At 42.3% G+C, this 22633-nt stretch overlaps 2 protein-coding genes across 6 annotated transcripts; one reads left to right on the top strand and one right to left on the bottom strand.

Annotated features, from left to right (window-relative positions):
- Nucleotides 1–2867: 2867 nt before the first annotated feature.
- nadka (NAD kinase a) lies at nt 2868–14423 on the top strand. Of its 2 annotated transcripts, XM_076166475.1 has the most exons (12): nt 2868–3002; nt 3685–3848; nt 5906–5983; nt 9158–9287; nt 9534–9642; nt 9728–9813; nt 9913–10015; nt 10116–10258; nt 11225–11324; nt 11656–11813; nt 12223–12305; nt 12816–14423. In XM_076166475.1, the coding sequence occupies exons 2-12, from the start codon at nt 3697–3699 to the stop codon at nt 12961–12963; spliced, it is 1290 nt and encodes a 429-aa protein (XP_076022590.1). In that variant the 5' UTR covers nt 2868–3002; nt 3685–3696; the 3' UTR covers nt 12964–14423. The 2 variants fall into 2 exon arrangements, with proteins under 2 accessions (XP_076022590.1, XP_076022591.1); XM_076166476.1 differs by lacking the exons at nt 2868–3002; nt 3685–3848; nt 5906–5983 and adding an exon at nt 6767–8079.
- A 931-nt stretch (nt 14424–15354) lies between these two features.
- On the bottom strand, nt 15355–22319 carry LOC143013514 (uncharacterized). 4 transcript variants are annotated; one of them, XR_012965146.1, is made up of 11 exons: nt 21383–21753; nt 20674–20770; nt 20160–20334; nt 18680–18825; nt 17749–17925; nt 17081–17197; nt 16919–17005; nt 16675–16819; nt 16372–16492; nt 16085–16228; nt 15355–15582 (listed from the first exon to the last, which is right to left on the bottom strand). XR_012965146.1 is itself a non-coding variant. In XM_076167175.1 (10 exons), exons 1-9 carry the CDS (start codon nt 21409–21411, stop codon nt 16392–16394), a joined length of 1074 nt encoding a protein of 357 aa, XP_076023290.1. In that variant the 5' UTR covers nt 21412–22319; the 3' UTR covers nt 15355–15582; nt 16372–16391. The 4 variants fall into 4 exon arrangements, 3 of the variants coding, with proteins under 3 accessions (XP_076023290.1, XP_076023289.1, XP_076023291.1); XM_076167175.1 differs by lacking the exon at nt 16085–16228 and having other exon boundaries at nt 21383–22319; XM_076167174.1 differs by having other exon boundaries at nt 15355–16228.
- Between the last annotated feature and the right edge of the window lie 314 nt (nt 22320–22633).

Here is a 22633-nt window from a genome sequence, read left to right as displayed (position 1 = left end):
AAAATCTTGCAGCATCTGAATGGCAGAATTTTCGGTTGTTCCTTCTCCTTGTAAACAGACGCTCTTTCTTTAGCAGTAGTGACATTTTTCCATTCTGTTTTTTCTCTGCGACATTCTGTACAAAAAAAGTGCTGTAATTGTGCGTTAGGCCTGGCGTTGGCAAAAAATAAAACAAAATAAAAACTGTTAATTAATCAAATTCCCTTTCCTTTTCTCTTTCTCCATCAAATAACTGTAGAGCTCTGCACCCCCACTGTTCCCTTTTCACCTTTTGTATTTAATTTTAAAGTCAGTCAGTGTACAACGGAAAGCTGGATGCAAGATAGAAACTATATTAAAATGTACTGTTATTTAAGATGTAATAAAAAGCAGTTTGAGATGACCTACTGTGTTGAGTGTGATTCACTTATAGCCGCTCCCACCCAAGCTAGAATGTCGCAGACTGTTTGGTTTCTTTGTAATTAAGTTAAATAAACACTTTCTTATACACTATTGAATCAGCCTGATTTCTTTAACTTTTTTTGTTTGACATAAGTAAACTATTTAATATAATGTGGTATATTTCAATCTATATGTGGAGCTCCTCTAAACTGGTGTGATATGCCTTGCTAAAGGAGATTTTCACCCATTGATAGTTTGCTAAGTAATTGCCACATTCTCTGACCCAGAGATTCAGACTTGCAAAAAGTAGATAGGTACTGTAGTTAGGTTGATAAATAGATGGATGGATAATTTATTCATGCCCTAGGGGAAAGTATACTTAATAAGAAGTGGATCATATCACTACATTACATGGTTTAAGGTTGTTTTTTTATTTTGTTCTGTTTCACATCTTTTGTAATACTTTGGCAGTCCTGCAGTATTTTAGGGATGAATGTGTTATTCCTCTTTAATCTGTTGATACTGGACTTGGTATATGTTTTCACATTTCTATATTGCACTGTGAATTTGGCATTTAAAACAACCTCTACCCTCATTAGATGACCAATGAATCAATGACTATGTATAAAGTATCCGTGTGTTTATATACAGGTGCAGCTCAATGAATAAGAATATTGTGGAAAAGTTCATTTATTTCAGTAATTCAATACAAAAAGTGAAACTCATATTTTATAGATTCATTACACACAAAGTGAAATATTCCAAGCCTTTATTTGTTTAAATTGTGATGATCATGGCTTACAGCTCATGAAAACCCCAAGTTGAGTATCTCAGAACATTTTAATATTCGTTCAGTATTGTAAACTCACATTGTCCCACTCAATCAGCTAATTAACACAAATCACCTGCAAAGGTTTCCTGAGCCTTTAAATTGTCTCTCTGTCTGGTTCAGTGACGACACAATCATGGGGAAGACTACCATATTCTAATTTATTGAGCTGCACCTGTATATATACAGTATATACTAAACCTGTTAACATTCCATTTTACAGCTAGTGGAGTACAATGGTTCACAGCTGAACTAACCTGGTAAAGGTTAACAGCTGAACTAACCTCAGAAAAAGACAAAAAAACGTACAAATTATGACTGAAGTCTAGCTTGTTGATGGTTCCAGCAGTGCTGCCCAAACCTACAGAACATGAGTGCAGAAGGTGTGGCTATAACTGCACCTCACAAATGTGAAGACTGTGGCAAGGCCTACCTGGGTTGTGTTTGAGCATGTTTCAAACCAGTTCCATCTGGTGCTGCGAGGCTGAAGATTTGCAGTTTGATTAAACTCAAACGCAGCGGCTTTCAGTGATCAACACACACTTGCTCAGTGAAGAGGATTTTAGCTGTGAATTAAGATGGATGTTAAGGCAATTAGCCACATGGTGGCACTGCTGCATAGATGTCTGCCCTCTCTCACTGAGACTCTCGACTTGTGGTATCCTCCAAACAGCAATAACGTGTAATCAAAGTAATAGTATTGTGGGACGTCTCTCTCTCTCTCTCTCTCTCTCTCTCTCTCTCTCTCTCTCTCTCTCTCTCTCTCTCTCTCTCTCTCTCTCTACACCTCCATCTGATACTTACCGAATAGAATCTTGTGCACTGAAGAAACTTGGCAAAAGTTATTTTTATACTTTTTCTTTTCCATATCAAATAAACTGATGAACTTTTGTGAAGAAAAAAATATGTGTGTATGTTTACTGGTGACATCACGTTCTAGCTGCTAATAAAATGTTTCACATGACGAATGAAGACTAATGGATATGAAGTGCTTGAACATAACAAGAACAATAAAATATTGTTGGCTCTGATATTGATGTTGTTGTTTGTGGGATTATTGTAGGCGGGACAAATGATTGAACTCCTACTGCATTGCTAGTTCGTGCTTTACACAACTGTACATATTGAGTAATGCCTCCTGAACTGTATGTCCCTCAGCTCCATATTCAGCTGTGAGGACCCTGACGTTTGTCAAACAATATTCAGTCATTGCAAGGACACACATGTTCATTGCATCACCATGCAGATAAACTGGCCAATATGATGACTTGAATAGGATGACAAGAAATGTAAAGCTTTACAGAAGGATTTTTGAATTGCAAATAAATAATGTAGCACATTAACTTGCTACATAAACAATTCATACTCAGATCAGTGTCAGATGTGTGAAAAAACAAGTAATCTAAAATGGTTGATATTGATGAATATTCAAGATTAAAGCTAATAAATGGATTTTTGCTTGATACTTATTACAAAACCTATTACAGATTCCTGCGAGAATTGATTTATTACTTAATAATGGCAATTACATCGATGACGTTAGCAGCAGAACTAGCTATTTTCAGTCAAACGTGATTTTTAATTGGGTAATTTCCGTCCAATATTCAAGTCACCCAACCTGACGTCACCGATTAGCAAGCCTCTGATTGGTCGGAGCCGGTGTACGAGGAAGCGATGTTGACAGCTCGTTTAAAAAGCAAAATGGTGTAATCTTACAGTAGAGAACCTTCGCCGTCTGGCACTTCGCCTCGCCGCAGATCAGTGTGATCTACTGTACCGCTGCGGGCAGAAGGTAGAGTGACCAGTGACCACGGAGAGGACGCAAAGCTTGTAACTGTGCAGGCGTTAGCTACCCGACGCTGGCTAGGCTAAGCTAAGTTGAGCTGAGCTGAGCTGAGCGGGCTCAACGAACTTAAAACCACCCGGAGAATCACCGTTCCTTTTGCTAAGTGTTGCGTTCCGCTGGCCTGTCTGTGTTTAAACTGTACTGTAACGACATTTGACAAGTTATGTCTGGAATTTAACCAAGTAAACGTTGTCGTGCCTTGTAGTTAAATTCGCTATTATACTGTAAATTGGTCTATGAACCTGCATTAGGCTACATTTAGCTTAGCTGCTCAACGAAATAGTCTTCTCTCCTACTTCAATTTCAACTTCAATCTCACTGAAACACGCTCAGGTTTCGCAGCACTTTCATTCCCGCATGTGTTCTGTAATTGTACACATGTCGCTTTTACTTTAATGGAAATCATTAAAAAAAGTAGTTCAGCATTTATTACTTTTGAGATGTTATTATTTTAGTTTATAAAATGGATTAGTGGTTCTCAAGTTGTTGTTGTTGATCTTTGTTGCATTGCCAGGTGATTGGACCAAATGAGCTGTAGTGTACCTGTGTGGCCTGCAGCTCACTGGAGGCCTGCTCGTGTTGGACTGCAGCCTCATGAATGATCTTTGCCTTCTCTCTTCTTCTGCAGCCTGTTTTGGAGATGGACAGTGGAGAGAAGGTGGGAGGGGAGGCGACACCGTACTGCTGTTCTGCGTGTGATGGAGGAGACTTTGCCAACCACAACTTGGCCCGTCACTACCGAAAGACCCGCAGCCTGAGTGCCTCCTCGGCCGGCAGCTCCTCTGAATACAGGTGCGGTGTTCGTGTGTGTGTGTGTGTGAATCACAGGGCCATAAAAGTTATGACAAAGCCTTCTTGTAAATGGGCTCATTGGAAAGAGGAAATGCAATTCTGGAATACCACTGTAATATTGGCATAATCTTCACCTAGACAGTTACAAACCATCAGGCTCTTCCTGGCAAATTTACATTTGAACTGGTCCATCAAGTTAATTGGAATTTGAGAAGAAGTTTTCAAGCTATCATTTTACTTATCGCTCATTCTCTCGTTTTATGTTTCCGTGTGTCAGGATTGGCAACATTGTTTCAGTTCACCTGGAAGAATGTCTCTGTGATTTGTTCATTTAATTACTAGGTGCTCTGCCCTGTAGAAAGGTTTAGGCTTGCTGCTGTAAGCGCTAAGACAACCGGTTTGCTTCACGTCGCATTGGAAAGAATTTGAAAGCTTGCTTGTTGCATCATCTCAAAAATGTGAGAAGATGTACACACAGTCCCTCCAGCCGTTACAGGCTTTAAGGTGGTTGAAGGAAATAGCACGTCTCATGCCTCAACTGTTGTCCTTCTTGGGTTTTGCAAGTGTGGTGTGTGTTTTTAACAAGTGAAATGAGGCTTCATACAAGGGGAAGTAAATACCCCAGGTTTAGCTGTTCACACACACAAAGAACTGATTAATGATTGGTGTCTAAACCAAGAAGGAAACGGTGTAATTTCTTGTCAGTAAGGAAATAAGCTGCCCTACCTAATCAAAGATATAGAACGGTCTAACCTGTTGTAATAAACCCCACTCTCCCATCGCTCTCTGTGAATATGACACATTGCGTGCTTCTACTTGGCACAGATAAAAGAAGCATATAGTTCCACCCTCACTTCTCTTTGTTCTTCTATTTGTTTTGAAAGCCTTTGTGATGAAAGCGAGGTGAAACAACAGGAGGGTGAGATAATGTCAGAATGGGTTTGCTGTAGTGTCTCAATAGTTCCTTTTTTTTTTGACATTTCCAAAACTCACTGAAGTCGGCTCACCTGTCAACGAAACATACAAAATATATACGCTTTTTTTTCCTTCTCCCAGATAATCTGTCTACACCAAACTTTGGATGTGCAAATGTACGACTGTACAAGTATAGTACGTGCAAAATAAGAAAAACAAATAGAATTGGATTGAAGTTTTAGTTACCTCATCTTAAGAAACCCTTCATAATTGGTAGCGTTTGCCAACAGTTGTGAAAGATTGCATCCCGGAGCCGTTGCTGTTGGCAAAACGCACACAAATGAACCAAACAGAATGAATTGCGTGGGTGGCACAGTGGCGTATTGATCCGCACTCGTCACCCCGAAGAACAAGGACCCGGGTTCAAGTCTAGCTGAGGCCTTTCTGTGTCGAGTGTCACGATCTGCTCGTGTCGGCTCGGGTTTCCTCCATGTTATCTAGTTTCCTCCCACAGGACGTAGACATGCAGGTTTGGTGAATTGGTGTTTTCTTAAATTGCCTGTAGGTGTGAAGGAGTTTATCCAAGTCCATCAACCAAGTGATAGAACACAAGAGACATTCAAGATTGTGCGGGGGGGCGATGTAGGGTTTGTTTTCTTATTGATCATTCCAGAAAAACAAAACAATGTCTTCGATTCTATTCATTTTGCAGGATTCACGAATAGGTTAGGAAATTGTAGTAATAGTAAGTTTTAGGGCGTAAGTAACATTTACAGATGAACTTTTGGCTCTATTGAAGATCAAATTCGTTCCAGACGCAGTTTCTTCTTTGCACATCCCACTTCAACCGAACGTAAAGCCTAACTGCAAAAGGTTTGGATTCAGGTCTGTATGTTTAAAAAGCTGGTTTGAAGAACAACAACAACCCTTTATGTATCTCAAGCCTTGAGAAATTCAGCTTCTAACACATGCAGTTACATTACATGCATTTTTTACATACATGTACCTGCACATAATGCTCAAGGGCACCTCGGCAAACTCAACACCTCTTCAGCCGCTCCAACTTGTACAGTGTTTGCTACCTGCTCACTTTGTTCAAATAGTTTGAAACGTTACATTTGTTTGTCTCTGACTCTTCTTAGGCGGACTCTTCATGGACCCATTCCAGTTACAACATTTGGACCTAAAGCAAGTATGCTCCAGAATCCACACGCAGTAATGTAAGTGAGCCACACTTCACAATTCTCTCACTGACTTTGTTGGAGATGTAATAATGTTGTGCCTAAAAAGTGCCTAAATGTGTGAAACTAACTAAACTGGTGACGATGTCAACGTTAGACAATTACACCTGCTAGTATTTTATTTTTCTTGTGCTGTTGTTGTTGTGTGCTCCATCTTATTAAGGCTGCAAGGAGAATTTCAAACTTAAAAATGGCCAAATTAAACAACCTGAGGCACGACCAGTTAGGCTGGACTGCAGACACACTCTGTTGAGAGAGAGAGAGAGAGAGAGAGAGAGAGAGAGAGAGAGAGAGAGAGAGAGAGAGAGAGAGAGAGAGAGAGAGAGAGAGAGAGAGAGAGAGAGAGAGAGAGAGAGAGAGAGAGAGAGAGAGAGAGAGAGAGAGAGAGAGAGAGAGAGAGAGAGAGAGAGAGAGAGAGAGAGAGAGAGAGAGAATCCTGCTGTAACTGTTGTTTAGACCTATTTGATAAATTATTAAGAAGATTTATGAGAGACTCTGAAGAGTTCAGTCTAAGCCTGTCCAGACTGCCAGACTCCTGATCTGACCTGTGCTGTTTGTGTTTGGTGAGATTAGCAGCCTCAGGTCCAAAGCTGTTACAAGCTATGTTTATATCAGAATGAAGACGAGGGTCTAGCACTATTGGTCGGGCCTAATCCAATAACGATTGCTTCCATCCATGATGCAGTAGAAGGGATTTGACAAACAAAGAGTTGAGCAATGTGGTCACTGTCAAGACATCCCCAACCAGCAAAGCAGCTTCTTCACTTCACACACACTTTCTCTGGGTGGGTGTGATGTTGATACTGTACACAGAAGATTTGTTAGGCAGCATGTCTTTTGTCTGTTGTGTCACAGTCAACAAGCTCCTCCCCATCACCTTAGGCTGTAACGCCCTGAATACAGCGATGAACTTAGCTCTCCACATTCCACATTAGGTCTGCTCCATTTTTGCCTCTTCTCAAGCCGGAGCCCTGACTGCTGTAGCCCTGCTGACTGGTTGATGTTCCAGTCCGGTTACTGAAAGCCCTATTCGCCATGTGACCAATTTTCACATGATCATCTTAACAGTGTCATTATATGTTGTTTGTTCCATTCTTATAATTGGATCCATAAATGTAATTACAGCCTGCATTGGTAGTGGATGACATGAAATCATGTGATTATAGCCTCATTTGCATACAAACCCGGTTGAGCTAATTCACCCCAGGCTTCCTCTTCCTGCAGACTTATCAGGTCACATGGTCTCTGTTCAGTAAATGGATCATAAAACCTCAGGAGGATTGGGCTACTTCTGTGACATCACATCATAATACACTGTCCACGGTATTTGATGAAGACAAAGGGTTTATTTTTTTTAAACATAACAATAATAACATAATAAGTAAAGCCCTGAATACATAGCATGCATTGTGTTGCACTGGTTAGCTCAGCAGGCTATGTGGCTATGTGGCTATGCTAGGCCCCGTCGTTACTCTGGGTGAACTTGTTTTGGGAAGACTCACTGTTGTATCACCGGGGACTTTGCCTTGTCCAATAGGAGAGCCCCTTTCCTGGAATGGGTGGTTTCACAACAGCAAAGTGGGCGGGGCAGGGACAAAGTAATCCTTTACATGCCCATTAGCTTTACTTCACCGGCAGAATGCAACCAGGGAAGATTTAGTGTTAAGACCTCAGCAGGACAAATATAGAGGCGGTGGATCCTCCTAGAGGGGCTCTTCCTGATCCTGGAGCTCAACCACGCTGCATGGAGAAACGCTCAGAGCTTCGTAAATAGCCAGCATTTGACTCATAACGCTGACCACAACTTGAGAGTCCGAGCCACTCTATTGAGCTGGGATGTGTGTTAAGTTTTCAGGAAGTTGTTGAAGGCAGAATGAGCTCTTTTCTCACTGCGTGCCGTTTGCTAAAGTGGTAGTGCAGGACACACACACCGATCCTCCTCTCCAGCTGTTGTGTTATCTTAGCCCAAAGCAGCAGCAGCAGCAGCAGCATTGTTACATGAGTACTGTGATGAAGTTTAACCAGTGCATACTGCAGGACACTCCTGGAAACAACAACAACAAAGTGTGGAAATGGTGAGAGTCCTTTCTAGTATCTTCTTTGTCTTGTTCAGCTTGTTTGATGGGTAAAGTATTAACTCCTGCCGAGCAGACAGGATTTACTGCAAGCCAGGTGTTCTTAGAGCTTCACCGAAGTAAGTAGAGTAAATGTGTAATGTAATGTCTTATAATGCTGTGCCTCAAAGCCTCAGCCAGTAGAGTGAACAGAAATGTCACTAGAATGAAGTCATCGGTTAGACACCCCGGGCTGTAGTACGTTCAATAATCAAAGTCATTTGAATTGAACTTTAGCAGCAAGTGATTCCTGGTTATTCCTGTGATGTGTACCGAGCACCTGCAGGTCAACTTGTGTGTGTTGTTGGAGGAAGGGCAGGGTGTGGATGTAAACGGCAGCAGCAGTAGGAACTCTAAATGAATCACAGGACATTTCCTATTAAACTGCTAATGAGATGCAGGACTGCTTCTTTTTGCTTTATGGATAGATTTGTGTACGTTTGTGCTTTGATGATTTAATGTAAAGTTCAGTTTGTGTCTTAGATGTCATTGAGTGTTCAGTTATTCAGTCAGTTGTATGGGACTTCCAGTGTGTGTGTGTGAGTGACTAGACCGCCAGTACACAAAGATGGTGGAAGTGATTTCAGGTGGTGGTTGTGGTTATGTGGGAGTGTGTGGACTCACTTTGATAGCGGTTGCGTAAGTTGTAAATACAGAACTATAAGTGAAACCTTTCTGTTGAGAGAAGACGCACGTATTAAAACAATGCTGGTCCCTGTTTCTGTCTACCGTTGTGTATTTTCAATGAGTAGACAAAATGACAGCATACACCGTCTGCAGCACGTGGTTGCACCTCCTCTGGTAACAAAGGAGGTGGCGTAACACCGTTGAGCAAAAGCATTTCAATATGCAATACATCACAACGTGTGGCTCCTTGCCTGCCATCTTAGACACAGCAGGTTGTGTTTAGGAGGTGCGTTTCATAGCGGCTCGTCACATTTGCTTACTTTTCTGAAAGCTTTTCTTATTTGGAGAATCATCCTCGCCGTGTGTTTCCTCCTCCTCCTGAGGTAAACTAAATGTGTATGTTGTTGCTCAGGCACATTCAGGACCCCGCCAGCCAGAGACTGACCTGGAACAAGCCTCCAAAAAGTGTCCTTGTCATAAAGAAGGTCCGAGACGCCAGCCTGCTCCAGCCCTTCAAGGAGCTCTGCATCTTCCTCACAGAGGTATCACCGTCTACTGTCTCTAACACCAAATGGGATCTGCAGTGCTGGCAGTAGGATGTGATGTTCTGACTTGTTCATGGATGAGGAACAATGATGTAATACACCATCAGGAGAAACGCTCTACACTTGCATTCACTTCTACTTCCCCAAATGAAACGCATTGAGAGTTGCGATGTCATAACTTTCGTTCTAATGCCCACCATCGGGTACATTGCTAACTTTACGTCATTGTTTATTATTCTGTAGGTGAAGAACCTCATTGTTTACGTGGAAATGAAAATCTTAGAGGACCCAGCCGTTTCAGACGATGAGAACTTGGGAGCCATCACCAAGAAGTTCTGCACGTTCAGAGAAGGTAAGAGAGCAGCTCGGGTAATGGATATACAAAGATTTGTAGCGATTTAAGTCAAAGCTAACAGTTATTCATTGATATTTCCCAGACCTGGATGACATCTCTAACCGTGTGGACTTCATCATTTGTCTTGGAGGAGATGGAACGTTGCTGTATGCCTCCTCACTCTTCCAGGTATTCAAGCAAGGTCGCTGCTATCAGTTTGAGTTTTGGGACGAATGAAGTTGTTTGTTCTCACGTGGCTATTTCCGTTCCCTTGTTGTGTGTTTGTAGGAGAGTGTTCCGCCAGTCATGGCCTTCCACCTGGGCTCCCTGGGCTTCCTCACACCTTTCAAATTTGAAACCTATCAGTCTCAGGTCACGCAGATCATTGAAGGTATCTCCTCAAACCCGTTCTTCAGGTTGAGCTTGGACATGTGCTCCATCAAGTATCCAGTTGTATATTTAACACGTTTTGTTTTTGTTCACGGCTGAAGGAAACGCTGCCATTGTTCTACGCAGTCGTTTGAGAGTGCGAGTGCTTAAAGAGAGCTGGGAGAAGAAGGACAAGGTGGACGAGCAGGGCATTATTCTGACCAACAGAGAGGTGGAGAGCAGCCACAAAGCCGTGCAGTATCAGGTGAGATCAGATGTTGACCTTTAGCCTGGAATATTGCACATTTATACAGCAACTGCCTCTGCATGACACCAGGAACGAATGATCAGTCCCAGCTTCAGAATATCTGTTTGGACAGTGGCTGAAGATGTTGGAGGCTAGTCTACCAACAACACAACTATTACTGATTTTCTGTTTCTGCTGTAAGAAGCTGCTAAGGTAAAGACTTAAAGTAAATATAGTAACAGCCCTAATTATGAGAGCACAGATCAGCACTGGAGTTTGTTATTGCTGAGCTCTCTAACGCTCAGAAGACGTGCCATCATCGTGACTGTGCAACTTGCAATCGGCTCCACACAAACACACAGACACACGCACACAGACACACAGACACACAACCTCTGACTGTGTCAAGTCTTTGTGCGAAGCAGCCTTGTGTCGACACTTTGTCCAGACATGACACAGAACGGCTCATTTTCTTTTCCTGATACAAGGACTTTCAAATGCGTCCCGGTTTGATTCTACATTATATTGCTTAAATCATATCAGTTTAACAGACGTAAAAAAAAAAAATGGATTTGTGCGTTTCTCTTGTGATGTTCACTTCTTACACACGCTATGGCACACATGTCGCACACACGCACATGTCTGTTCGTCCCCAGCTGCATCAGTAGCTCTCTATGTTGACACTGCAGTCTAGCCCATACAGTAAATATTATCTTTCATCAGGAAAATGGAGAGATGAGAGACGAATACAAGAAAGAAAGAAAAAACCTCGTTTCATGAATGGCATTAGAATAGAAAGAGAGTGGGATTATCAAAGCTAACGTAGTGTGTGTGTGTGTGTGTGTGTGTGTGTGTGTGTGTGTGTGTGTGTGTGTGTGTGTGTGTGTGTGTGTGTGTGTGTGTGTGTGTGTGTGTGTGTGTGTGTGTGTGTGTGTGTGTGTGTGTGTGTGTGTGTGTGTGTGTGTGTGTGTGTGTGTGTGTCAGGTGCTGAACGAGGTGGTGGTTGACAGAGGCCCTTCATCTTACCTCTCCAATGTGGACCTGTTCCTGGACGGACACCTGATTACCACAGTGCAGGGAGATGGTGAGCGGACACACACACACACACACACACACACACTCTGGCTGTGAGAGAAGCTAAGAGAGTGTCGGTGTGTAGGATCCACTGGGTTAAGCTGACGGCCAGGACGTGTGTGTGTGTGTGTGTGTGTGTGTGTGTGTGTGTGTGTGTGTGTGTGTGTGTGTGTGTGTGTGTGTGTGTGTGTGTGTGTGTGTGTGTGTGTGTGTGTGTGAAAACTCAAAACTTACCTCACACTTTTTCGCTTAACTCATTAAAATTGTGCAAACGCAGCATGGGGTTTGATGCAGAGAAATGTAATATTGTGTGTGTGTGTGTGTGTGTGTGTGTTCATCAGGTGTGATAGTATCCACACCCACAGGAAGCACAGCATACGCGGTGGCGGCCGGAGCGTCGATGATCCATCCCAATGTGCCGGCCATCATGATCACCCCCATCTGCCCACACTCGCTCTCCTTCAGACCCATCGTGGTGCCGGCTGGCGTGGAGCTCAAGGTATCAAACCTGATGACACCAGCACTGAACACACAGTTGACCCACACACACACACACACACACTCACAGAAGTTCCTGGATTTCACACTCAACACACACAAGGTTTATAACTGGCAGGTACGTGTAGAACTGCTCTGATATGTTGCAGGAAATAGGTTTTCCGCTCCAAATCCTTAAACCAGTAGTAGTTGTCATGCTTTACATAAAAACTAAACCTCATTGTCTCTATTACAACACCAGAAAACCCTAAACAAAGAGCTTTTGTGTCATGTCAGGGGTGGGATACGCTGTTTGCAAATGAACGAGGAAACTCCCGCGGAAATGAGCACTGATGGGAATCCGTCAGATATTTCCTCTTTCCTACCAAAGGTTGCAGCAGTCACCTCACTGTAGGCGTGTTGCTTCACAGGTCATGCTCTCACGTGACGCAAGGAACACAGCATGGGTCTCCTTCGATGGAAGAAAGAGACAAGAGATCTGCCACGGAGATAGGTGAGTCCGCACCTAGAGCAGGTGACAGACGGTAGTTAGAGATGATAATGATGATGATGATCCGCCCAGAGGCACAATAGCTTTAACCCCCGCAGCTACTGCTTTGTTTTGTAACTTTTATGAAGCTGCGTTGTGGGCCTGACGCAACTTCTTTTTTTTGTGTGACTCAACCGAACATAATCCCAATCATGTGAGTCATGGATACTTCAACAATAAACCAGTGTTGCTCTAAATGGAATCATGTTGGTCTGGGAGGCAGTGGCTCAGTGGGTAGTGCTTTCGCTTTGGATCCGGAGGGTCGCTGGTTCGAGCCCCTGCCGAGGTGCCCCTGAGCAAGGCATCGAACCCTCAATTGCTCCCCCTCTGCGAAGGGTGGTAATGTAATGTAAGTCGCTTTGGATAAAAGCGTCTGCCAAATGATCGTAATGTAATGTCTGTTTTTACAGTTTGTCAACAGTTCATCTACTCAGCGACATGATAGTAATCCCTTCTTCTCCCGTCCTTCTCCAGTATAACCATCACCACTTCCTGCTACCCCGTCCCCTCCATCTGTTTCCGGGACCCGGTGAACGACTGGTTTGAGAGCCTGGCCCAGTGTTTGCACTGGAACGTGAGGAAGAAGCAGAACTACCTCAGCTCCGAGGAGGACGAGTTCTGAAGGTGGCACCCAGACTCTCCGGTACTCCAAAGTCTTGTTGTTTTTATAGCTCAGTCCTGCTCGGTGCAGATTTGTGTCGTACGAACAGAAGGTTTCACCAAACTATCTTCAGAAATAGCTTGGCGCGGTAGCAAGGCAGGCAGGCATGCAACCTACCAAATCCAAAGACTTCTCTCAAATTCTACATTCTGGAAAATGACAGACCAAGCAGCGGTTGATGAGTCGGCTCGAGCTGATCGTCGCCTTCCTCCGTGTTTTCTTTTTTTTTGTGGAAGAATATTGTCGGCCTGCTTTTGAATTGGATTCTTGACTGGGATCTACTGTGACATTATGCCCATACACCTGCTTTGGTGTAAAGTTGTTGTAACAATTGTCACCTGTCAGCAGGAGGAGGCTCTCCCTCTTCTCTGCTCCTTCATTGTCCCTTCAGATTTTCCGGCTCCAAGTCAAAATGCTTCTTGCACAGGGAATTTGAGGAAAACTTGACATTTTTGGACAATGTTGGACTGAAAAAAAAACCACAGGGTGACCTCTGGGTGACCTCTGGGTGAGTGTTATCAGGTCTATTCTAGCACTTTTCAATCTTTTATTTGAACCTAAGTGGCAGGGACACATCTACCTTTTTAATGACACAATCTAGTTTACTGAGTAGAGGCGGCACCTGAATTGCACTTTTCTCGAAAATGTTTTTTTTTTTTTTTTATATATATATAAAAGAACTTCCTTTCCTGAATTCCGTACACGCGGATGAACATCGTTAAAAGCCAATGCGATGCCATCCGTCGTATCAAGAAGAGCAGATCTAATGTACGAACGGTGCCTTAAACACTGCTACGGTGTGAAGAAACATTTATTTTTAAAGGTTTACGCAATCTTCTTAATTCCAAACTGCTCAGATCTGTGATTTTGTGCAGATCCATCATGACCACATGTTGACTGTTGTGTTTGCGGTGTGCTGCACATGACGCCGGAGAAATGAATTGGATTATGTAGTGTGTTACATAGAGTGTCAGTGTTGTGCAAGGGACTAAGTGAATGAATGAACTGAGTGACATGTGATCAATCATAAGCAAGCTCATTTCCATTCCAGACAGAAAGAAGGCTCAGAAATCCATTTTTTTCAACATGTCTGCAAAGCCATAAATCAATATCGCGGAGGTTTTATACACTAAATGGTTTTATAAAATACAGAACTATTGGAAATGGATATTTGTTATTATTTGTTCAAACGTACCTGTTTCAATATAATAACTAGGTGTTGATAAAGTAGAAAGTGGATATTTTGTCAAGCTGGTGCATCAGACCAACTGAGCGCAGAAAGGAAATCATTCCCTTAACTCTGACTATGAATAATATATATGTATACAGTATGTGATTGAATGAGATGTATTTTCTAAAGTCTGTTTATTAACCCGTTTACAATGTATCATTGATATAATAAATCTGTTTGCTACTTTTTACACGATGTCATTTAGTCTTACTCTTGTTCTTGTTCATCTGTTTTTGCAGATCACTGAAATATGATTGATTATTCAAAATGCTTTCCAAGACTCTACATCCTAATGTGTCCAACTGGGTTTAGGGGGACTTTTATAAAGCAAAAATCTAGTTTTCCAAATGACTTGCAAGTGTATTTGGTTCAGATTGGATCACGGGGTTTGATTGCGGCGATCGCTGTGAGGGAAAACGGAGAGCATGAACTGAAGTTCAGGTAGAGTACCTCAGGTTCTATGTATAAAGTTTAACAACAATAGCAGTGATAATACATCCTTATGCATTTTTTGTCCACATGTGTATCACAACTCTTATGTGCCAGTCAATATTTATTTCCTATTTCTCTTCCTTTTTTCTCCCCCTCTATCTGTATAAAAAACTGTCTCCAAAATGTCCCACAACTGTTTGTTCATTGTCATGTTAAATGCTTTCTTCATTCTTCTTTCAATGCTTTCTAGCATTGTCTCTAAAACAAAGGTCTGATTTAAGATTTCAAACAAGCACAGCATTGGAGCCCTTACCTGTAGTAATGCACTTTTGTGATCAGAATGTAATCCGGCCAGTCAGGCCACATTGTGATCACGCCGCAGACACGACAAACAGCTGAGACACATATAGAGACGTTACCTGCCAATAAGCTGAAAACAACACAATGCCTTGTCTTCTTGCGCCCTCTATTAATTAAATTATGGAGTCACATCTTGCTGTTAATGGGTTCCTGCCCCTGGAACACAGATGGTTATAGTCCTTGCATACAAATATTTTTGAGTTCATGAACATGGACTGGTTTATGGCCCGGGTATTCAATATAATAATGCAAAGTGTAAATGCAAGTCTTGTCATTAGATATCATACAGATCCCATTCTAACATGTATGTCTTAATGAAGCCTTACTCGTGGAGAAAAACAATCCATTTATTTTTGACATTTTATTTAAAACCTTGAAAAACACGTGTTGCTTAGCATGTGCTTTAAAGCGCAGCACAGATTTGGCAATATCATCCGTCATTGAAAACATTTTTTTTTTTTTTTAAATGCATTTACAAGCCAAATAACATGTAAGAGGGAGTTAAGGACTCTTAGGTGATGATGTTTAGAGGATGTTAGATTGTTGGTGTCTTCACCCTGAGCAGTAAACAAGAAAGTACAGTCACTTATGTATTCATTTAAATGTCTATTTAAATGATTAATATAGTAACATTTGAAATAATAGAAAATCATTAAAAATACATCAAACTATATATAAAACTATAGAATAAATAGAATAGAATAAATCTTCAAACTACTTCTTGTATGACCTTTCTAATGAAAGGTCATACAAGAAGTAGTTTGAAGATTTGAGGCACTTTTCCACTCCACTATTTATGTTAACTATTTACTGGGAGGCAGTAGTCGAGTGGGTAGAGCTTCCGCTTAAGAACCGGGGGGTTGCCGGTTCAAGTCGAGGTGCCCCTGAGCAAGGCACCGAACCCTCAATTGCTCCCCCCTCTGCGAAGGGTGGTAATATAATGTAATGTAAGTCGCTTTGGATAAAAGCATCTGCCAAATGATCGTAATGTAATGTAATGTAATGTACTGTCTACAGCTGCAGTATAGTTTAGTATAGACTACAGTAAACTGAGCTCACATTCATCACATCAGGCTGTAAAGTAAATCTAAGGTCTGCTGAGTGTCGGTGATGATGGGATGATGTTGAAGAGAATCAGATGGGTGGAGCTCCATCACAACGACCATGTGCACTTTGGTTCTTCATCACTTTATGACACGCCGGCTACAAACAGGGACATGAAGGTTAGCGGGAACATCCGAGCAGACACACACATCCTGAAAGTCGGGACACGTGATCAAGACACAGAGGTTGGCTCTGATATATGTGTGTGTGTGTGTATGATTATGATCATTATTCAATATTACCATTAAAGGGAGGCAGTGGCTCAGTGGGTAGAGCTTCCGCTTGGGAACCGGAGGGTTGCCGGTTCAAGCCCCTGCCGAGGCGCCCCTGAGCAAGGCACCGAACCCTCAATTGCTCCCCCCTCTGCGAAGGGTGGTAATGTAGTGTAAGTCGCTTTGGTTAAAAGCGTCTGCCAAATGATTGTATCGTATCGTAAATGAGTGAGAATGTATTTTATCGTAAGGTTTCTTTTGTCTCTGTCACACTAATGTTTCAGCGACTGAACCTTTCAAAAGAAAAGGGCCAGTTTGACACGAGATACTCACTCGTCTCTGTCAGGCCCTGGCCAAAGCTGTGCAGCAGTCTGAAGACGGTCCACAATAAAACCACTTTAATCACCAGCGAAATCAAAGCTCCAGTTATGGCAGCAGCCTCCAGTGTGTACGTGTCTACGGACCATTCCACAGCAATCTACAATCCAAGGACAACTTTATTTTAAAATGTACAGGTTTATTAAATAAACCAAGAACTTAGTCATATTAGAAATAAAAAGAATAATTCTCATCTCACCGTATACATCACGTAAACAAAGAAGGCTAGTTGTGGAATGCTCTGAGCCAAGAAGACCCAAACCAGCACCTTTGCTTTCTTTAAAACCTGGAAAACAACCAACAAACTCAGCTGCTGACCGATGTGTGCTGCTGTGAGTGTGAATGTACGAAGGCCACTCACTGCCACTGCTCCCACAGCAGAGGTCACCAACGCCCACACCACTCCAACCGCTAGGATGATGATGTTGACAGCAGACATGGTCGAGCCCGCCGTCAGGATCAGGATACAAAGACACAACTGAAAATCCACACAGGTGATCCTTTTCACCAATAACCAAGGTTCCATTTTTGAAGAGACTATGACGTGAAAATGATGCATTAGTTGTACAAATGTAATAAGGATCTGTAACATAGATCAAGCTCACTCAGTGCTAACCGTGCTTTTACTTGGGTTTCTGTTCACCTGATGAGTCTAATTACTATTTACACTCCTTTGGCCTCTACCAACGCCTGATAATCACAGATTACATGGATCATTATCCGGCTTGTTGTTCTACTTCATCAGCCACTTGTTCACTTTTTTCAGTTGGGACAGGAAACGTTTGTTGGAAGCGGCTGCCTACACTTTAATATCAGGGGTGAGAACCATTGAAATGCAACAGTTTAGTGTGTTTGTGAGGGAAACAAACATTATTGATCTAAGAGGCTAAAGTTGGTTGTGGGGAGGAGCAGTTCCTGTGTAACTGCAGCATCAACATGCACGCATCAGGGACTCCTCTGAGAACAATGTGTAACTAAAGTGTGTTTGACCCATGCATGTCTTGTCTTTGAGAACAGACACACTCCTACCTGAGCCTGCAAATCAAAGGTCACCATGGAGATGCACCGATTGAGCAGGAAGTACTGCTCCTGCACACTCTCCAAGGCCCCCCCGACCCGGAAAGCCATCTTGTTGGACCGCAGAATGAGCACCGTAGTGCAGAGGGTGTGTATCCCGCCCATACACAAGATATACACAAAGCGAACCTGTAAAACATGACAACAGTATCCTGTGAAAACACTGCAAATGCAGGTTTTCATGTTCGTTTGATGAGAAATGTAAATATTCACACTGAAGGATCGCATGTCTATATGTCTACATTCTATATTCTAGAAATTTCCTGTATCTTGATTTACTCTGAGCTTTGACAAATGGATTCAGAAGCCTGATAGTGATGAAGTTGATAGTTGAAGCTGAGCTTCAGGGTTAAATGTTATGTCATTCTATACTCAATGTATTTACATAACAGTCACGTTACAGTTGACCAATTTCCCATTCCATCATAGAGCGCTACGTGGCAAATGCTTCAAGTGAAGTCATACACACAATTCACCCCAATACCTGTAACCAGAATCTAGTAAGAGTGTGTGTGTGTGTGCATGTGTAAAGGCATTGTGAAAGGCATCAGAGTCAAAGTCTCAATCAAAGACATGTAAAGACACATTGACAATTAAAACAATGATCTAGGAGGTTTAAAGGTTCAGATTACAATGAGCCACTCATCCAGCTCAGATGACATCAAACCAATCAATGCGCTTTAAGTGGTCTGATGTAAGGTCAGTCAAGAAGTTCACCTTTGCTGCAGGTATGAAGCAGAGAAAGGATCTTATCTGTGTGTGTGTTGAGGGAGTTGTTGAATCAGATTGCGACCTTAAATGGAATTATTTTACAGCTCACACACTCAGAGAGTATTAATCGTGGCGTGCTTTGGCCCTGATAGTCTGTTAGAGGTCAACCTACCAGCAGCTCCTGTTCACCCTTAGAAGACAACACAACAAAGTTGACCACTGATCGCACCATGACCAGCAGCACACTGAGGACAAACACCACCAGCTCCTGCCGGTTCTCCTGCAGGATTCCCCGGATAATGTAGTAGATGCAGAATACTGAAGGAGACATAGAATAAAATATGAGCCACAGCTCTCTGGTGGGCAATGACAGAAAATATATTAATTTTTGCAAAACAAAAAGGTGAAGGCAAAGAGGAAGAAAGGACAATAAGAACTGCAAATGATCTACAAAGCTTCTGTTAGTATCTCAAATAAGCAGAATGACTAACATGGCTGTGAACAGATGATCCATAAATGACACATCTGTATATAGAAAGTATAAAACCGGGAATGTAGTTAGCAAGTAGTCATGAGTAGTTCTGGTATTTCCCGGACTAAAGTTAGCTAAAGACCCATATAACTCCACGGTATAATTGTGTTTTTTTGTCATTCACATTAATACCAGCTCCAACACAAGAGTTAGGCAATAATGACATTTAGGATGAAATGAATCAGCAGGAACAATATTCACCACAGTGTGTCATCAGAGTGTGAACATATCAGAGTGGAGACAGGGTGTGAAATGCAAACAAATGATAATAACAATGGAGACGCTGCCTACTCACACACCTCCATACCATGACAGATACTGGCCTTTGAACTTTGCATTAGTGACAATCAGACTGGTTCTCTTCTCATTGATCCTGAAAATATGAGATATCCTTTATTTCTAAAAAACAATCTGAAAGTTGGACTCATCAGAGCACAGTCCATGTTTCCTCTGTGCTTTCAGTCCATTTCAGAGTCTCTCCAGCTCAGAGGAGTTACCCGCTTGTCTGGAAGTTGTTGCTATGTGGCTTTCTGGAACCTGGAACCATCCGTCGTTCTAGAGACCAAGCTGTTCATGGAGGCTCATTTGACCTAATCTTGACCTGTTCCCTATTAACCTCTTTACCAGTGGAATGTTTTTTGAACATTCCTCAACATTCCCAGTCTAACATTGCTCCTGTCCCAACTATTTTAGAACATGAACATGAACATGCCTACACTTTAACACATGAACATGAACATGAACAACCTCTTTAGCAGTGGAATGTTTTTTGAACATTCCTCAACATTCCCAGTCTAACATTGCTCCTGTCCCAACTTTTTTAGAACATGTTGCAGGCATCACATTTATAATGAGTGTATATGTCCAAAAAAAAATAAGGTTGATAACATTTACTATCTTGTATTTGTACTGTATGAATCAAGTATAGGTCAAATCCCTGCATTCTGTTTTTATTTGGATATTACTCACTGTCTCAGCTGTTGTTGGCATTGGGCACACGCACGCGCACGCGCACGCACACACACACACACACACACACACACACACACACACACACACACACACACACAGACACAGACACAGACGTTTGTTTTGGTGCCAATGTACTGATGGAACTTACAGATTCCAACCAGCTGGATGATTGACACAGTAGAGTTTTCTTCAGCAGCGCTCCCTGTGGCTGTGCGCTGCTTGTAGAGGTTGTACAGGTCGAGGCCGAGGAGAGCGAGCAGAGACGCCATGGTTAAGGTGAAGTAGAGCTTCACCGGGCAGGACAGCTCTGACCAAGCCTTTATCTGGGGGGGGGGGGGGGGGGGGGGGGGGGGGAGAGAGCCTAGTTCTTGTAATTCTTTAGTTTCAAATATTTAAAGTTTCATGTTCATGTTTTTTCCTTTGTTGCCCAACACTTTGACTTCCTTCCTCATTTCCTCCTTTATTTCACTGTTACCTAGTGAGCACAAATGGATTTGTGATCTAGGGTCAAGGGTTTGTTGCAGGTATGTTGTGCTTCCCTGTTTCATTATATTGAGCACATAAATGTGAGTTGAAGGTGAGTACTTCTGATGCTTGGATTTGGTTTTAGAATGTATTTACTGACTGGCTCTGCTGTGTGGGAGAAAAGAGCAACGTCTCACCGGGCCACATGGTGTTGGGATCAGCTCTTGGTGTCTTGGTCTCAGGTTTGGAGAAAGGACATCTGGACCATCGTGTGGCCGAGTGCCCAGCAAAGGACTGTAGAGTGACACGGCATTATGTTACACACACTCACAGCTCTGATGAGTGAGACCTGATGAATTGAGAAATGAAACAAATGCCGGAGACCAACAACAGCAGAATATCAAGCAACACTTGAGGTGACAGTAAAAGACAACAATTGTCTCAAGTTATGGAGGGCGTGTCCCACAACCGGAAGTCAACAAGTACATTTTTATAGCCCTGAATAATACAAGAGTAGCTGTTATTCAGCCAAAGTGATCTACTGAATACGTAGACAACAGAGAAGTGGGACATTTGATGTTATGTGAGGATTGACCATCAGTTTATCATGGTTGGCCACTGCTATAAGACAAATACTATGACATTAATTTACCATTTTAACAGACAAAAACACTGCTGGTTATTTTGAATGTGTATTCATTTGTTTATTCATCAAATTATTTTGCCATAAATACACTCCATATGTCCTTGTAACAGTCAACTTTACGTGTGTATTTTATCATGTCATTACTTTAATAATAAACTGAAAGGTTTACCGTGAATTATCTCATTACAGGTTAATTTACATGCTGCGCTAATACGAGGCTAAACAGAGCGTGCTATCTAAGAACGTCATATGTATCAAACCTTAACTCGTCCATTTCTCTGGATCCCATTTTACATCTTCTTCCTCTTTATTTTCACATCGTTCCACAATATAAACCGAAACTTTACATTCTTCCTCTTCTTGTGTTGTTTGACAGACTAGAGGTTACAATGGCGCATTACTGCCTCCCTCCGGCATAAAACGAAACTGCCTCAATGATCCTCAGATTTAGTCGCAAGCCTTCTCTTCTAGTCTTATATTTCTTATTTTGTTATTTTCTCCTTTTTTGTATATATAATGCAACTGCTTTTCATCATCATCATCATCTGCCCTCTTCGTGCCTAGTGGCACATAGGGCCTCCACACAGTTCTTCCACTTTCTCCTGTCACCCGCACCTCTTCCCATGTCCTACACCCCCCCTCATCTCTCTCTTTCTCCACCATCCTTCTCCATGTTGTTTCCATGCATGTTTGCCTTCCTCATTTCCTACTTCCTTCTTGTGGTCATCGCTTTGTTACAATCCCTCTCTTGATCTTCCCTCAACACGTGCCCAATCATTTTCCATCTGCGTCTTTTTATCTCTCTGCTCAATGGCTCCATGCCTGCTCTCCCACGTATCTCCTTGTTGCTGATGTGATCTTGCCAACTAATTTTAAGGATTCTTCTCAAACATTTAATCTGGAAAACATCAATCGCCTTTCATCTCCTTAATTCATTTTCCATGTCTCGCATCCATATAACAAAACCGGTAACACTAGCGTCTTATACAGCCTAATCTTTGTCCTCTTTGAGATGTTCTTTGAGCTCCATATCTTTCTGAGCCTTGTATACGCACCCCTTGCCTTTGATAGCCTGTTTCTTGGGTCTTTCATTCCACCGCCTTCTTTGCAGACCTTCACTCCTAAGTACGTAAATGTGTCCAAATCTTCAATCTCCTGTCCATGGATTATGATCTTCTCTTGTTGTCTTGCATTTATCCTCAATTTGTTGGTCTGCTCCCAATTCATCTTGAGCCCTACACGCCTGACCTCGTCATCCAAATTTCTTTCAGTAGAGGAAAATAAGGCTATGTCGTCAGCAAAAGTGCACACAGCATAAGCTCCACTGGTCCAAGCTTGGTTAGAATCAGACAAAGTGGCTGAGCTGTGACCTCAAATGACCTTTTTTTAAACTTTTTTGTCTCTCCCCCTGTGTCTCTTCTATCTCATTGTCTCTGTTTCTCTCTCTAATAATTCCTGAACAGCTTTAGCTTCGTTTAGGGTGCGACTGACTGACAGTCACACTGACATGC

This window comes from Genypterus blacodes, unplaced genomic scaffold (assembly GCF_046128005.1).
Source record: "Genypterus blacodes isolate CSIRO-AG114 ecotype Tasmania unplaced genomic scaffold, CSIRO-AGI_Gbla_v1 ptg000156l_1, whole genome shotgun sequence".
Lineage (NCBI taxonomy): Eukaryota > Metazoa > Chordata > Actinopteri > Ophidiiformes > Ophidiidae > Genypterus > Genypterus blacodes.
This window is presented reverse-complemented; position numbering and strand designations above follow the sequence as displayed.